The 17318-nt window shown below is 28.4% G+C and overlaps 2 protein-coding genes across 5 annotated transcripts; both read right to left on the reverse strand.

Annotated features, from left to right (window-relative positions):
* Positions 1-2826: 2826 nt before the first annotated feature.
* On the reverse strand, positions 2827-7570 carry LOC117204166 (BTB/POZ domain-containing protein 17). Of its 4 annotated transcripts, XM_033441322.1 has the most exons (4): positions 7440-7570; positions 6712-6954; positions 6478-6618; positions 2827-4298 (listed from the first exon to the last, which is right to left on the reverse strand). In XM_033441322.1, the coding sequence occupies exons 2-4, from the start codon at positions 6808-6810 to the stop codon at positions 3039-3041; spliced, it is 1500 nt and encodes a 499-aa protein (XP_033297213.1). In that variant the 5' UTR covers positions 6811-6954; positions 7440-7570; the 3' UTR covers positions 2827-3038. The 4 variants fall into 4 exon arrangements, with proteins under 4 accessions (XP_033297213.1, XP_033297215.1, XP_033297216.1 ...); XM_033441324.1 differs by lacking the exons at positions 6478-6618; positions 6712-6954; positions 7440-7570 and adding an exon at positions 5175-5318; XM_033441325.1 differs by lacking the exons at positions 6478-6618; positions 6712-6954; positions 7440-7570 and adding an exon at positions 4908-5020.
* Positions 7571-10404: 2834 nt separating this feature from the next.
* Positions 10405-12427, reverse strand: LOC117204041 (the record flags this gene model as incomplete). Its single annotated transcript, XM_033441040.1, has 1 exon — positions 10405-12427. A coding segment is annotated over exon 1 (1935 nt), but the record flags the coding sequence as incomplete, so codon positions are not given.
* Positions 12428-17318: the final 4891 nt, after the last annotated feature.

The raw sequence follows: 17318 nt of genomic DNA on the forward strand, positions 1-17318 counted from the left end.
GGATAAGCAAGGAGTATGAGAAAGCGCAAAGGTTGAAGAACACCGTGCTAGTCGCGCTGCGACGAATCGTTCCATGATCGGTGACCGAACTGTAAACACGTGTAAGACGACGCTGATTCGAGATAACTGAAATCGCGTATAAGATACTTCTTCGTTCATTAGATACTTAACGTTCGTCTGCGTTAATGATTGTACAAAGAATGGACGAGTATCTTAGACGTTACAATCGTAAAACCGTTGAGGCCCGCCAACTTGTGACGCAGTAAAGAAGGGGGCCTAACTTAAGGCATCTTCGAGTGTTTTCGCGTTCTCTTCGTAAAAAGCACAGAGTGACGAAAGCCAGCCGACCGTCTCAGAGTTTCGAGCTACACGTTTTCTTACACACGCAAGCCAATATAAAACAGAGTACAAAATAAAATAAAACCGGAACAAAGAAAACGAAACAGAGCTGGTGTATTTATCGAAAGACTATTTTCTCGTGGATTTGAACAGGACTTTTCTTAAATCATTTTCTTATGGCGTCCAGATAGCAAAAAGGAACAAAGTAATAGAAAAGGATTAGCGGATATCAGTGATCTTAAAGAAAATAGAATACTATAGACATTAGTAAGACGTCAGGCGGATTATGTACGACACGTATACGTACTCCATGTGTATGTGTGTGTGTATGTATATATGCAATTTGACTCACGAATATTAGATTAGGATTCGATTAGTTTACGTTAATACAATTTTTGGCGAATGCATTCGTGTAATAGTATGACTCATGAGTGTGCTAACAACTTATTCGGATTATTCTTTCTCTTATTCGTATGTCATAACAGAGTGGTTAAAAGTAAATCCCTTCAAAACCGTGAAAGTGTAGGTTTTCGATAAGTAACGTGTACGATGAGATATTTTCGAGAGTCAACGAATGGCTATGTCTCTACCGCTCATATGTTTATGCTTTACCAACACACTTGGTAAGGATATACGATACACCACGTGGAATACAAAAGTATAAAATAATGGACAAGGGACGATGGAGTGTTACTTTTGTAAGAGGATCATTCCTTTCCGTGATTGCAAATGGATGGTATCGAATCGAACGGAGATCAGCTGAGCATATAGAAATAACAACAGTGAAACAAAGTTCAATCGTTTAATTGAGAAATTATTGTAAACTATTGTAAAACGTACAATATATTATAAACATAAAATAAAAAGGTAATTTGTATACGTTACTATGTAATGTTTATAGAAATGGAAACTATCTCAAGAGAATTTTTTTTTAATATTTGTAGAAATCACTACCCAAAAGAATTTGCAAATCATAATGAAAGAGGAAGTACAAACATTTAGAAAATTAAAATAAATCTTGTCAAATTAAACCTTTACCTTTTGAGAATATTCTATCATTATATTATACCCGTTTCCAAAAGAAAAAAAAACGGATAAAATTTCCTTATATATTGCCAATAAATGTTATGAACAAAAATAAAAAATAACAATTATTTTTCAAATTTTTACGAAAAATATCAGCAATAAAAAGTGAACCTTTTTTTAAATAAGAAATAGCGATTAGTAAAATCTAAAGATTTCATCCTTCTGAAAAATGAAATTAGTAAAAAATATAAATATCTTTATATATTCTAGTTACGAATAATCAAACAAAGAAAAACATTTTAAAAACATTGAGGTTGATTAATTCCCATAAATTAAAGAAACATACGATATATATTTAACTGAATAAAAAATTTTACATGTGGTTTAGTGTGTTATCACTATATTATAGTGATGTGAAAACGTACTGCAAATATACAATTTTAATTTTGAATAATTACAAATTTATCTCTCTTACGATGTATGGAATATTACAAAATATTTCTTATCGTTGTCATAAATGATAATCCATTTGGACCGATGAAGATTTGTAAAACAGAACTATCGCGCATAATTCATCTTGATGTTGAAATTCAAAACCTACGCTGCCCTTCAGTTATGTATTTAATTACTATTAAAATCCTCCAAATATTTACTATATCGACGATATCAATGTGATTTTATATACAATAAAGAATCGAATACGCACAAAATTTTAAAATATTTTCTATGGCTTTCTTAAGATAGCTTTCGTAATAAAGCAATACATTTATATAAAAGATAAAAAAAAAAACATTTTTACAAAAAAATATCTCGGTTGATATCGATAACTCGCTCATTCCACTGATTAGGATTTTTTAATGTTGTAGAAATTAAAATTTTTAACAATACATACATTTCTCCTATACATAAAACCGCCGCTCGGTTACTGCTTAAAACAAACCTAATTCTTATCATTTTTTATAGTTTATTGGCATATCTTCTTGTTGGATTTGGATGTTATTCTATCCGGCAACAAATATTGACACATACTTTGCAACGAATGCACAGTTATAGACACAATAATTCACTCTAATGGTATCGACAGTTCTTTGCGAATATCTCGGAAATTAAGATCGAGCGCAGGTTTCACGTACAGGAAAAAGTTGTTAAAAATTTTAATTTCTATATAAATAATAATAATGTATTAAATATTAATATTAATATTAAATATATTACTAAATATACTTAAGATATTAAAAAATCGAAATCAGATAGGTGGATTAAATATTGATGATTATCGATTTCATTCGTTCTTGCAATAAAATGAATATAAACTCACTAATTTTTTGTTATACAGAGTGTAAATTAACAATATTCTATCATACACAGACGTCCGCTTTAAAAATTATGTTATTCTAAATGAATAATTAATAGTAATTAACAATTTTCCCAGAAAAAATTAATGTGATGGAAATTCATGGAACATTGAAGTCTTTTAATATTTTATTACATATTACGATTTAAATACAAAACTTTATCTTAGTCTAATATTAAAATGTCGATTTATCAAAAGAAAAAAATTCTAGGACATACGTTGAAGACAAACTTAAAAAAGATGACCCTTCGTATGAGTCCAAAATATTTAAAGTCTGTAGTAAGATTTCATTTTATATAACCCAAGAAATCTCTCTGTCTTAGTTAGCTGGTGATATAACAATATGTAATTTGAGCATATCTTTATTTGGACCTACTAGAAAAGGAGATGTATTTTCCGAAACGGAACCCTGCTGCGGGTTAAGTTCCTCAAACGGTAAAAGATCGTCCAAATTAAGAACACGTTCTTTTTTACTAAATCTGTGAATAATTTCTGTTACTCTTGCAATATGTTCAACGCCATCCTGTAAACCATATATTAAAACACCTATTTTTACACGCATATCAGCATTACTATTTACAGATGGATCCTTACAGGTGAGTGATAATCTAACTGAACGTTTCACATGTTCGGGCATTTCTACGGTTCCTTGCCACACTATTAAGAAAAACTTTTTAAACCAAACACCTTTTGGATATATATCTACAACCCATTCACACGCGCGGTCACCAGCATACTCTGCTAAACACGAATGACTTGAAAATACGAGCGTTCTGGTGTGGTAAGAGGGTAAACCATGAAAATTTTCTATCGTAAGTAATGAACTACAGGTGTCTATAGTGTATAATCTCGGTTCAAAAAGTAATGCACCATCTTCTTCGTTTAAACTTACTTCTTTAACTTTATCCAGCTGACCAGAATGAAATGACATTCCTATAGACATCCGTTCTACAAAGAATTCTTTGTATTTTTTCGTTAAAGGAAATAAAAGTAATTCTGCTAATTGTCGAGGAGACATCATTGGAAATCTAACAGGAGACATCACAGCTATTACCAATTGTTCTAACGTAGCTTCTAATTCGTCGTGCGACAATTGACTTTTCAACCGATTTGCCTGATGATCCAACCAAGATTCTAAACATTTGTATAATGTCATTTCATCCTTTACCACCAAACTACTTTGATGTAGCAACGATACTAAAATATCTAAATCAAAATTTCCAAAGTCTGCAGTTCTGGCCACCAATTCCAAATTCCACTTAATAAAATTTTGACATGCTTGAGTAATATTGTGATGACCACAATTTGACGTATACTGTAACCATGATACTAGAGTGCCGTGTATGGCAGCTAATGCAATATGATTTTGCATATAATCAAGGCACAATGATATTAAATCCTTAACATTATACTTATCGGCTAAAGATAATATTGGTAGAACAACTCCATAATTAATTCTTATTTGACCAGTATAAAAGTACCGCAAAAACTCACTAAATATAGGTACACATTGTGGCGTTTCTTGGAGGGTTACTCTACTTTCCTGTGACTCACTCCACTGAGGACTCATTAACATTACCTGCAATAAGAAAAATTAGAGTATATGTTGAAATGTTAGCTAACCAAAAAAGATAATAATAAATATAACGTTAGGTAATTATGTAAAATTTCATCGGCTTCGATGACTTTGAAGTATATCGTCAACATTTTAACTAACTTTTTTCTATATATATATATATATATATAACCATTGCTCAATTTCCGAAAAGTTTACAAAAAACTTCGGTTAAATTTAGGTTTGAGTTACACTACGTTTTTGTGAAGACAATTGTGTGGCGGTGACCGCATTTTTAAAATATAAGTGACCCGCAGGCAGCGACCAATAGTGATGCTGTCACAGACCCAAAACTATGCTCAAAATTCAATTAATACGGACAGATTTCGCGAATATCTTGGAAAGTAAGGTCGACCAACGTTTATATGTATAAAAAGATGTTCTAAATGTTGATTTCTATAACATATTCAAAAAACACCGAATATAACATATTCAAAAAATTCCGAACTCGGAGAGAACGGAAATCGTCAAGAATCTATAAACACCACAGTCGTGACACAATGTTAGCAGTGATCACTAACACGCAATTTCAATTAGATGCTACTGAAAATATTTGTATTTTGGTCAAATCACCTATATAATCATTTTTTATTATTATTCGATTTGGGGATAAAAACTCAGAATATTTATTAAAGCAATGAGAACCCAAAGGAACACGTATGTATCATACTGAAAAGGATATAAACTGTAGCAAATGAAAAATACAAAGAAGGAAAACACAAATTATTAACATGTACAATATGATGTATGAATACATATATAGTGAATAAAATAATCTCTACAGCAAAAGAAATTTGGAGCTGTCCTTGGCATATCTCTTTTAGCAATTCGAAACCATGCCTTTTCGTAGATTACTATCTTCAGGAACGGTACATTTCTGATATTTTTATTGAATCATTCTGACATTGTGGAACAAAAGCCATTTATAATTTCTTTTTTCATGAACTTCCATAGCGTTTATTAGATTCACAATCAGGAAATCATTCTCACTTTGTGTTGACTTGTACATATTGCAGACGACGCGACTGACTTGTGACGTCACGCGTTCTTGGAGTAAATTCGGTAAGCGATCGAAAATGTTCGGTTTTATTAATTTTTAATTGCTTATAACTCTTTTATTTTTAATAATTCAAAAAAAAGATACGAGTTTAAAATGTTTGCTTTCTGAATCCATTTACATAATAAATCAAATTTACATAATCTTTATTTTGCTACAATGTAAAGGTTGTTAATGAATTAGTTAAAAATCTTTTGTAACTTAATAAGCCCAAACATACTATCAGTCGGTCTATTTTAAATAAGGTGACTGTTTGGTGATCTTTTTTTTATAATGTTCTCAACACATTTTGAATACAAATAAAGTCAGATAGAAAAACATAGTAGTGCAATGTAAAATGTAATTTGTCCTCAACTCAGTTGTATTTTGAAAATTCTTGTTAGATATGCCAAAGTTAATCATTTTTAATATATGAGTGAAATAAGAAATATGTCAACCTATCATTATTTGGCACAATATACGTATTTTATAAGTAAATTAAATTCCACTACATAATATTTACTTTACTGCTAAAATTTAATTACATGGATAAGTATTTATATCATATGTACAAAATACGTTATTAAATTAGTGTTATCACCTAAAAGAAAGTAACTATACAGAAAGAAAAAATCAACAAATTATAACAATATTTCGCCATAAAACGCTTTGATTTCAAATAAAATGATAAATATACATTGAATATATGTATATAACACCATTGTACTTATGTCTGAATTAAGTTGTATCTATAAATTACTTTTATTACTTTATCATACTAAATGATGAAGAATGAATAATAAAACAGAAGTACCTTCCACTTAAAAACTTACTGTTTATTAATATAAAAATTTGCTAGAAAAAATTTTACTGGTCTACCAACATAATTATATTCAATACGTTTATATCTTTTGAAATATACTAAATATACTGAATGAATTATTAATATCAATTTACATGAGGAAAATGTTACTTTATACTAATTTACTTTTTTTAATAAAATCATATTCTTTTAAGTTACATTACCAGTTTAATGACATCCTGTATAATGAACAATTATGTGTTTTATTTTATCTTATTTTATATTCTACCTTAAAATTTACTTACTTGGAAAACATCACTTGAAGCACAAAGTATAAGGCGATGTGCTGGATATTCTATACCATTAACAACAAGACAAATATCATTCATAAGACGTTCTGCATATAACGTTGCTATTTTTAAAAGAACTGTACGCGAATTATCCACCTAAATAGAAAATATAATAAATTCAGTTCTTCAAATAAAATTTTGTTAATCTTTCTTTTGTTTAAATGATAATTTATATCCCTTAATAACAACCTCTATTGAATCTGGACTTTCAGAATTTCCAACATTATTTGGAACATTACTAGATTCTTCCGTTTCTTTGTTTGTATCCATCTTCGAAGAACCTGTCATACTTGATCATCACTGTTTCTTTTGGACTAACTTTTAATTCCACTTCTATAGCATAGTACTCAAATTTGTTTTATAATCAGAATAATGGCCTGAATAAATATTCATCTTTTCTTTATAAATTTTAATGTTTTAATACTCTTATAACTGTAAGAAAGAATATATAATATATAGTGCATATGTATCTTTATTAACTAACTTATTATTATTAAAAGGTAAACTAATATATATATTGCAATATTTTGTATAATATAAAAGTATACATTATATCCTCAAAAAAGAAAGTAAATTGAAAAATAGTAATGGATTTTAATAAAATTGTTGATTATTTATATGTTACTTAAGATTATTAATATATGTAATGCATATGTTTTATAAACAGAAACGTTATATGTTTAACAGTGGTTATGTTTATCTTATATAAAGACATTGAATAAAGTAGTAATTGATAAATTTTAATTTGTCAAAGACTGTATACGATTGTAATGAATTAAAAAGATTTTGCTAATTAAATACGAAGGAGGTAAATTGTGAAATCTCAGTTGTCTATTTTAATATTAAATCACTAAGATATATAAACTCTTTTATTAAACTATGAAAGAACTATCACTGTTTTTATTTTGTATACATACGTTAATATTCAACTGGATTTATTTCATATACAATTTCGAAATGTCCAAAACTTGTAAAAACCACATCGACGTGAGATAGTAACTGAACTGATTTGAAAGTCGATTGTATAAATACATACAAGACTAGTGATAAAGTAAGCTAAGCGCTGTAGTATATTCAGCGCGAATTTTGATACAAGTTTTAGAATTACTTGATTCTTAAAGGAAATTTCAAATATACTAAATAATTTAGTTAACGAAATAATACACGAATAAATAGTTGTCTAATATGACTATGGTTAATCGATATAAGATATATTTATTTGATAAATTTAAATTGATCGATACATATTACGACTACTTTCAAATTTGGAAATTTTAATTTCCATGTAGTTTTTTATATTTTTGTTGGTAAACAAGATTTTTATTCAAAAACTGAACAAATGATTTACAATGTATGAAATAATCTGTATCATTTTATTATATGTATAAGATTCAAACAATAAAAAAGATACAAATCCAGATACTATGAACAAAATAATAGAGCAAAAGAATTGTATTATATCATGATTTCTCTCTTGATATTTTATTTATATCCAATAAGGGTGTTTCTTTGGAGTTTAATTTAATTTTATAACAGAATCTTAATTATCATTTTATAATACTTGAGTGTACTTTCTATAATTACAAATAAAAGAATATCAGATTATTAAGATTACAGCAGTATATTAATATTTATTTTGTATAAAAAACACTTACAAAAAGTTGTATAATATATAAAATTTTATATTTAATTGCAGGTAACTAAAATTTGATAGGTTATCTGAATTAATAGTCTTAATGAGTCAACTTATACGTTTCCTTAATGAATTACAGATATCTGTATAGACTAGTTAGAATATAACTTAAAATTACGAGTATATGTTATTTAACATACTCTTATTTCATTAGATTTTAATATCACATCTTCAATGGTATTTCCATATTGTCTTAACTGCAATATTAGCTTCTGCGCTATCCACAAATACAAATCAATAGATTTGTGAATTTTAATTTTATGTTCAAGTGCTTGTAAATTGTGTTCAAATTTTATATTACACAATAAACAGATTGTATCATGATATTTTAAGTAATGAACTTTGTATTGCTGAGTATTTGAGAATTGTTCTGAACATGTTATACAACTGAAACATTTGTTTTCTACAATAGTATCAAATCTTTGATATTCGTAAAGTGACAATAAACGTTTTACACCAAGGATTTCTATTATATCATTTTGAGAATTTATATCTCTTTGTGTTATTTCAATATTAGCATTGTTTTCTCTAAAACACACATTATTTGAGACTATGTGATCAGATATTAAATGTTTTACTACTTTATCTGTAAAATATAAGCTATTACAAATTTGACATATCTCTCTTTTATGTTTTTCTTCCAGATGAAGATTAAATTGTACTGCTGTAGCACATAATGTATTACAGTGCAGTATATTTTTATCATCATGTGGTATATTAGATGTAATGTGCATTTCTGAAAGTTTTTCATTTAGTTCATCTAATTCTTTAATTTCCACATTTTTATTCTTATAAGGAATAGCCTTGTCATTCAATTGTTTTCTACTGAATTCAGAATTAACATTTGTATTATCTACAGTACAAGGTAAATAGTTTTTCGCAGGTACAGATAAATCTATGAAAGTTTCTATAACATTGGAATTATTACTTATAGAATGCGTTGTTTCATGTCTTGTTAGCATGTACATTGTAAGAAAATTTAATTTACATGTTTTGCATACATGTGGACCTACTTTTTCTAAATGATAATTCATATTATGTCGTGTTAGAGATATACCGTTGGGAAAAGTGAGACTACATCTCTTGCAATTCCAGGTAGTAACATTAGTGCACATATGAATGTTCACCATTGCAACTGAAGTAAGGATTTTGTTACAATTATCACAAATATGAACTACAGATTCATCATTATGACAGTAATACTTATGTCGTAAGTAGTTTCTAAGTAATGCAAAATTTTCTTTACATGCGTTACAACGCCACTTTCTATATTTTTGTTTATTTTCCTTTTGCAAAACTTTCTTTGCTTCTTTTATTTTACATGTCATATTGCGTTTAGATACACAAGTACCTTGTGTAGACAGATCTTTTACTTTATATGGTATCATTGATAAATTTGGTGAACTTGGATCTTCAAACAACGAATCATGTAAAATGAACATATGTTCCTTAAATATTGTCAAAGAACTAAATCTTTTGTCACATATAATGCAATGCAGTTCTCTTAAACCATAACTTACATTTTCTTTACTTGCATCTATTATTGAATTAGTATTTGTGGTAAAATTTGTTGGAAACATATTTCCAATTTCATTTTCTGTATTTTGCTGCTCATTAGTACTTGTTTTACGTTTTTTTGCAATGTTCATACTGTATTTAATTAATTTTTGCCTTTTCGCATCATTTCTTGTTTTTTGTATGTGTGTAAGGTTTATATGTAATGCAAAATTACAATCATCTGTTTTACTTGCTAAACTATCGTCTTTAATATCATATTCTACATTTCCATTTTCACCACTATCAACTTCATTATCAATTGTGTTTGATATTAAAGTATTTTGGTCTGATTCTGCCAAATTTATAGTAGAATGTAGTACATTATTATCCTTGAAACTTTTACTGTTGTCTTGAGAAGTTTTAGTATGTGCATTTAATACTACATCATTTTCATGTCTGATGAGATCATTATTTTCTTCTGCTTTTTGTTGCTCATGTACATTAGTATTAAAATTTGTTACATGTTTAGACATATGAGATAAAAACGCTTGTTTTCTTCTATATTTTTTAAAACAAACATTACAAATAAAAGAAAAGCTTTTTTTATGTTTCCAATATTCTTTAAATCTTCCATCAATTTTAATAGATACATTAGAAAGTTTTAATTTTGAAATACTATTTGAATATTTTTCATCATTTAATTTTTCTATATCTTCCTTCAATTTTTGGTTTTCTTTTATTTCAGTAACATCTACATTATTTATATCATTTATTTGTTCGCCTTTTACTTCCATCTCCAACAATAAATTTTTATTATTTGAATTTGTATGGTATATATTGTTTTTAAGAATTATTTCTTTTGCGTTAATATCATATTCGTTTATATGATCATTTTGTATGTTAATTTCCTTTCCTGAATTAGAAATTTCATCTATATTAGTTGGAACTTCAAAAATATAATTTTTATCTAAAGCATGAGTTTCATTAAATACTTGTTCATTTTTAAATGTTGTATATGTTTCAGAAGTTACAGCCATTTGTTCTGCCTCACATTTTTTAACATCATCTGTATGATGATCGAAGCCATGATGCATATTTTTAATATGTTCCTCAAAATTTGTTGTATGATCAAATATTTTTGAGCAGCAACAGCATTCAAATATAAATTGGTTATTGATATTTAAATCTAATTGATCACTGAAATTAATAATAGCAACTGCAAATTTCTTTTGTTTGCGTAATGATTTTCTTTCACATTGTAAATGTATATCCATTAGATGTTTTTGAAAATAAAATAGAGAGTTAATTTGTAAATTACATAGTGTACATTCAATGCATACTTTTTCATTTTGTACAAAGTTTACTTTACCTGAAAATTGTCGTAAAAGATTAAAGACTTCTATACATTTAATGCACATTGCTACACTTTTTCTTATATGATACTTATAGATATTTTCAATACTTGATCTCAATCTTGTTCTTATATATATATCTCTTCTGTTTTCTAGAAAAAATTGTAAAATATTCTCTGGAGATATTTTATACGTCTCTTTTTCAAATTTTATATTTCTTATATTTTCATCAATTTTATTCACTACATTTTCTTCAAATATTGTACATCTTTCCTCAAACACTGATTTATACAATATATTTATTTCCTGTTCTTGTTTGAGTTCAGTAGCACTGTGTTTTTTATATGCAGAACACTGTATTTCTACGATATTCTCTGTTTTATTACATATATTTTCATCTTTTTGTATATTCTCTTTATTTTCGATAGATTTGGTACTCTGAATTAATTTAGATAATTCAGATGTAGGAAGATCATCTATTCTAATCAAAGGTATTATCAAATTTTTAATATCTATACAATTTTTATGCCTTGCTATATCTTTGTTTATTTTGGTATCAATCTTGCTTGATGGTATTATGGTAACTGTGGAAAGATTACTTATATCCTTTCTTTTTCCTATTACTTTATAATATTTATTTTTGGTAACTTTATTACATTGTTTATATTTATATACTGTACTGTATATCCTTTTTTGTTTGTTTTTCTTTATTTGTAAATGGCAAGTTGATTTTATTGTTCTCTGTCTTTTACCTTTTGTATAAACACCTTTCCTTGATTCTTCAGTTGTAATAGATTTACTAATATCACAGCTATTTTCTCTTTTAGTTTGCATCGAGATATTGCAATCTGTTTCATTAGTAGCATTAGATTGATTTCTCTTCCTACGTGTTTTTGCTTCTAGAGATCTTTGTTGCGATATTATAGGTAAACTTTTCTGTTGAAATTTCACATTTTGCTCACAGTGAATTTCGTTCTTATTGTATAAATTGCAATTTGTATTAGATTTATTGCAAAAGCACGTTATATTTTGTAAATCATGATTTAATACTGCTTTATGGTCGTCTTCTATTATATTTGGTGTTTCAGTCATACTCGATTTCTTGTTATTCCTATAGTTTCCCAATAACAAAACAGAGGTATTTCCATCGCACTTGTTTAAAACTTGATTTACGATACTTGTAGATTTTAAAGTATTTTTTGGAGAACTACTTAAATTTTCTTGGCATTTATCACAGTTCCTTCTGTTTAATGTAGATCTGATTGTTGAATTCATTAATATATTTTGATTCTGATTTGCACAACTAGCTAAAGTGGTATTATAATTCTGATTTTCTTTATAAATTACACTAACAATCGCTTGCCTTTCTTTTTTATAATTTTTACAAGAGAATTGCTTTTTATTACAAATATTTTGAAATCTACTATGCGATGAAAAATTATTTGAGTTCATTTTCTAATTACATTTGCTTCTTAATAATATTAATTTTGATGAAATTAATATTAATATTTTTATTAATTGTAATAAAAATAAAATTAATTTTTACCCTTCTGATAAAATATTGTATAATCTTTTATCGATTCTTATGTGATTCTCAAATTTTTTCTTTGGTAAATGATTTCATTATGGTCCTAACTACACCAAATGTCCATTTCCTGCTGTAAAAAATGTATTAAATTATTATTATTATTATATTTTCATATCTGATGAGATCATTATTGAAAATTATATATTTTATATAATTTACTTTTAATTCGTTTTTTAAAAATATAACTAATGTAAAAAATATCACACTTAATAATAAATAATTTACTTTTATAAAATTCCAATAGAATAAAAATTCACTTTATTTTTGGGAAACTTTTTGTTCAATTAAAAAAATGTCTTACTTACCTATTTATTATCGCATTTGTCTCAGGAGAACAATTTTTTAGAAATTACTCAATGGTATAAAATGTTTACGAATACTGCAGATCAAAATACAAAAAATTGATCTAATATTCAATATATCTTTGACTCTTACTTCTGTACGTGCCTTGCGCTCAATGACCATTGGTTATGCATTACAAAGGTTCTAGTCAAGAGCCTAGAGGACGATTGTATAAACACGAAGTACATAGGTGTTCTAGACCTTCCTTACTCTTTACCATTTTAGCGTCATTCACGAGATTACCGATTTAACATAGAATAAGATTTGTTAAAATGAATAATTTTATTTTAGGTTTTATAAATAGATACGTGTATCGCTGAAATCGCGTATGATTCTTGTAATTTATTTTCCACGCAATTTTCTTTTCCACGAATAAAGATGCTTCGTGTACATATATCCCGGAGAATTATTAATTAGATAAAGTATGATATGTATTAGCAGAGAGGAATTTCCTCTCTGGTATTACAAAATAAAAATTTTGTAACTTATATATCAATTAATAGCAAAGTAAACAATGATAGATTAAATGATCAATTAAAGAAATTTCTCTTTTCATGATAGTTTCGCTATCAATTCTTCAGGACTAAACTACTAATTATTAACAATTTTTAAGGATTATATTTGTTTTTAATGGAGGCATTCATGAAGCAGGATAGAACAATTTTTTCAATTTTTATGTAATAATAAGTTGTAACATATCAACATGTAAAGTAACATACCATATTTTATTCATTCGTGTAATAAAAGTTCTTCATTAAGAACATAATCTTATTCGTAACTGTTATTGAACATTATCTTAAATATGTTTTCTATTCCTCAATTGCATCAATTTAACTGTTTGAATACACTAAATTTGCGCGCGCTCGTATATACAAAAATCGTGCGTTCCTATTGGCGCAATATATCGCGAAGTCGAATCAAGCGTGCCTATTGGCGCAATATATTGTCGCGTCGAATGGAGCATTTCTATTGGCGTGAAATATTGGAAAAGGCAAAGTGTCGTGGGGTGACATTGTACTCTTGAAAGTCGTGGAGCGAAAATTTGTTCCATAGAACGTACCCTGTCATTATTAGTACTTTCATTTCGACTTTATCAACATTTCTACACTTCTCTCTGCTTCATTTAAATAGTACATTTTCATTTAATCACTTATTGATTATCATTTTAGTAAAATTAAGTAGTATTCGGGAATTTTTTTTTTCTTTCATCGTTGACTATATTTGACAATTTACAGTCATCGATAGTTCATATTACCTATCTTTAAGGCAGAATTTGGAATCGATTATCGTTTCATTTCATTATAATTGGTTCCATTTTTGTAAATTACTGATTTATTATACATTTATTCTTGGCTGTATTTCTGATGGCTAGAATTATCGATAATTCACATTACCGGTCCCTGAGGTAGGATTTGAATTCTATTGTTGCTTTATCCTACTATAATTTGTTCTGTTATTGAAAATTATTGGTTTCGTCATACATTTATTTGAAATTGTTGATTTTCTTTTGTACAGATTATTGGCTGGTCACCTGATTGAAAGAGTAGGGGTTTACGGCACATACGTCACAGACGATTAATAATCGATGATTCGAACTGGTAGGAAATGAACGCCATAGGTGATTAATAACCATTTGATTTCCCATGCAGATTTAGTAAAGGTTGAGTTATTCTAATAAAGCAGACGTATGTACACGGCTATTTTCTCTTTTTATTGGATCAGTGGTAATCAATATTTGCTATATAATTGTTATACGAGTTACAATTGATATATAATGATATTATTCTTTAAAATAATTGCATAATTTCTTGAAGATATTAAGATTTAAAAAAAAAAGGAATTAAAAAGTCACTTTTTAAAAGTACTTCGAATATACAGATTATCTTAAGTAACTAATGTTTTTATATCAATATATAGCAAATTATACGAATTATTCGATTGTTGTTAGACAATAATCTATTACTAAGTTATTATATTTTTATATATTTGTACGAAAAACTCAGTTTATTATTTTATCGAAAGAATCTGCGTAACACATGTTCAGACACGTTTCAGAGCAAGATTATATTATACATTGTAATCACTTGTAAGGCATGTTTAGTTAAGAAAGTTTAATTTATTACGAGCATTGTCAAATCTCTATAAAGTGCAACATAATGCGTTAGTAAAAATCATATTTCAAACTCTGATAACGAACGTTCACAATTGAATTCTTCTTGAAGAAAGTATTGATTTTACGTTTTAGGATATTAATAAATATTTGTAATTATATCAGAAGATATCTCGCAATATATAAACAGTGTTTGAAATATTACACGTATATTCCATTTTCGTAATATTTGTATGTAATACCTGTTTGTCCGTGAAAAATGAATATACGTATCAAAAAAACAGCAGTATTTCCTAAACAAATACTCTGCCCCTCCCCCTCCCCGTCCGCCGGTCAGCTAACACAACTTTTTTTTTCAGAGAATGTTTGTGACCGCGTGCAATGCAGCCAATAGAGTCAGTGTTTCCTGTGTAATAACATTTGTTATATTTTCTAGAGCACAATAGCTCTTAATAGTTATATGATAAATTCAATTACAATATTTATACGCGAAATTAGAGTCAGTATGTAAATGGAAGCGTCAATAACCATTTTTCTTTTTTTTTTTTTATACATCTTTGTTTTAAACATTCGCTCTCGGTAGTGGAAACGCAAGTTTCGCAAGAGGATATAGCCTCTCCTGGAATTTCCCCAAGAATGTAAGTATTTCTGTATTTGTATTTTAATTTATTTTATCATTCGTATTTTGATCAAACTGTTATTCATTTCCATTGATGTAAGATCTAAAAGTTATGATATTGAAATACACAATAAAAATGTTTAGCATGCTTCAAAAACACGATTGGATTCTCATCATTTCTAGGTTAAACATTGTTATTGTAGTTTTTCAATTGTTATAGTAATTAAAGTTTACTGGCAATTTAACTTTTTTGTTATTAATAGAGCTCGAAGTTTGCATAGAGTTTCATGGTTCATTATCTGAAATTTTTTGGTCGTTCATCAGCCAGTTTTTCAAACAAATTATTAGTATAAAAACTTTATTCACATATGTACATTATTCATAATAATAATTCATATTTTTTTAAAGGTTTATCACTACTTCCACTTCTTCCTGTTTCCTGAAGAAGACCTAATGGGGCTTCAAATGTCTGGAATGTAAATAATTTTGTAATAATCTATACTTCATTTAATTCTATTGCTTCTATTTACATTTGCCATTCTTGAATTGAATGAATTTATTGTCTTTAAAAGTTTTACAGAGATTATTAGAGGCTAATTTTCCACTATTTCAAATTTTCCAACTTATTAGCATTATGTTTAAGAACAAATTATAATATTTCGTACCTTGTTACAGCTTTCTTCCATGGGATTGTATGGCTTCCCTTGATGATGGTCTTCACGATGACTTTCTCTGAGCTACCAGAGCATCGATGACCCTGTTCTTCGCATCTAATGGCGAGTCGCATGCATTTTTGTTCCTCTGGTTACTCGATCGTGTCGTAGGACGAAAGGTCCGAATCGACACAGGTGACTGGTTGTATTACGTAGAAATTTTTGCGAGCACAGTGACCGCGGGTATTTATTATACCCGTGCGTAGTAACATTGCCTTTTTCTATGTATTATTTATTAGTTCAGGACAGGTCTTCTTGCACATCGAACGATTTTCACGAACGTTTACGTATTGCTCGAGCATGCACACGCGAACGGACAGCGACCGCTATAATCGTTGTTCATCCATGTGCGCTTGGATCAGCTTTCGCCACTTACATTTTCATTGCATCTTTGTAAGTTATTTTCTTGGTTTGCGATTTAGAAAGCCTCGAGCTTAGATGTAAGTTTCAGCGGGCATCGCGCCCGAAGAAAGAAGAGGCTACGAGCCGAAGAGGCCCGGCAAATTGCCATAGAAGAGGGCGACTATCAATGGCTTTGCATCTTCTACATCATCCAGACAATGGAAAGTCATTCTCGTTACTATTTCGTCACTGTGCTCGCCTTTAGTATCTGTAGTAGTAGTAGTTGTAGTACAATAGTTGTGATTTGTTTGTTAGCCGACCTACATATCGGCCCATCGTCGTGTCGGGTTAATCGCGCTCTTTGCCATTAGCGTTGCGAAGAATGTAAATTTCGCGTTATCAGTTAGAGTTGCGAAAAAGTATCGACTTCGGTTTGGATTAGCGTTACGGTTTGGATCGCGTTTGCTTTAGCGTTGCGAATTATAAGATGTCACGATTCTTCTTAGTATTTTCTGTCGTGAATAATTATTAGAATTTGTC

Source organism: Bombus bifarius, unplaced genomic scaffold (genome assembly GCF_011952205.1).
Source record: "Bombus bifarius isolate JDL3187 unplaced genomic scaffold, Bbif_JDL3187 scf7180000007977, whole genome shotgun sequence".
In the NCBI taxonomy this organism is placed as follows: Eukaryota; Metazoa; Arthropoda; class Insecta; order Hymenoptera; family Apidae; genus Bombus; species Bombus bifarius.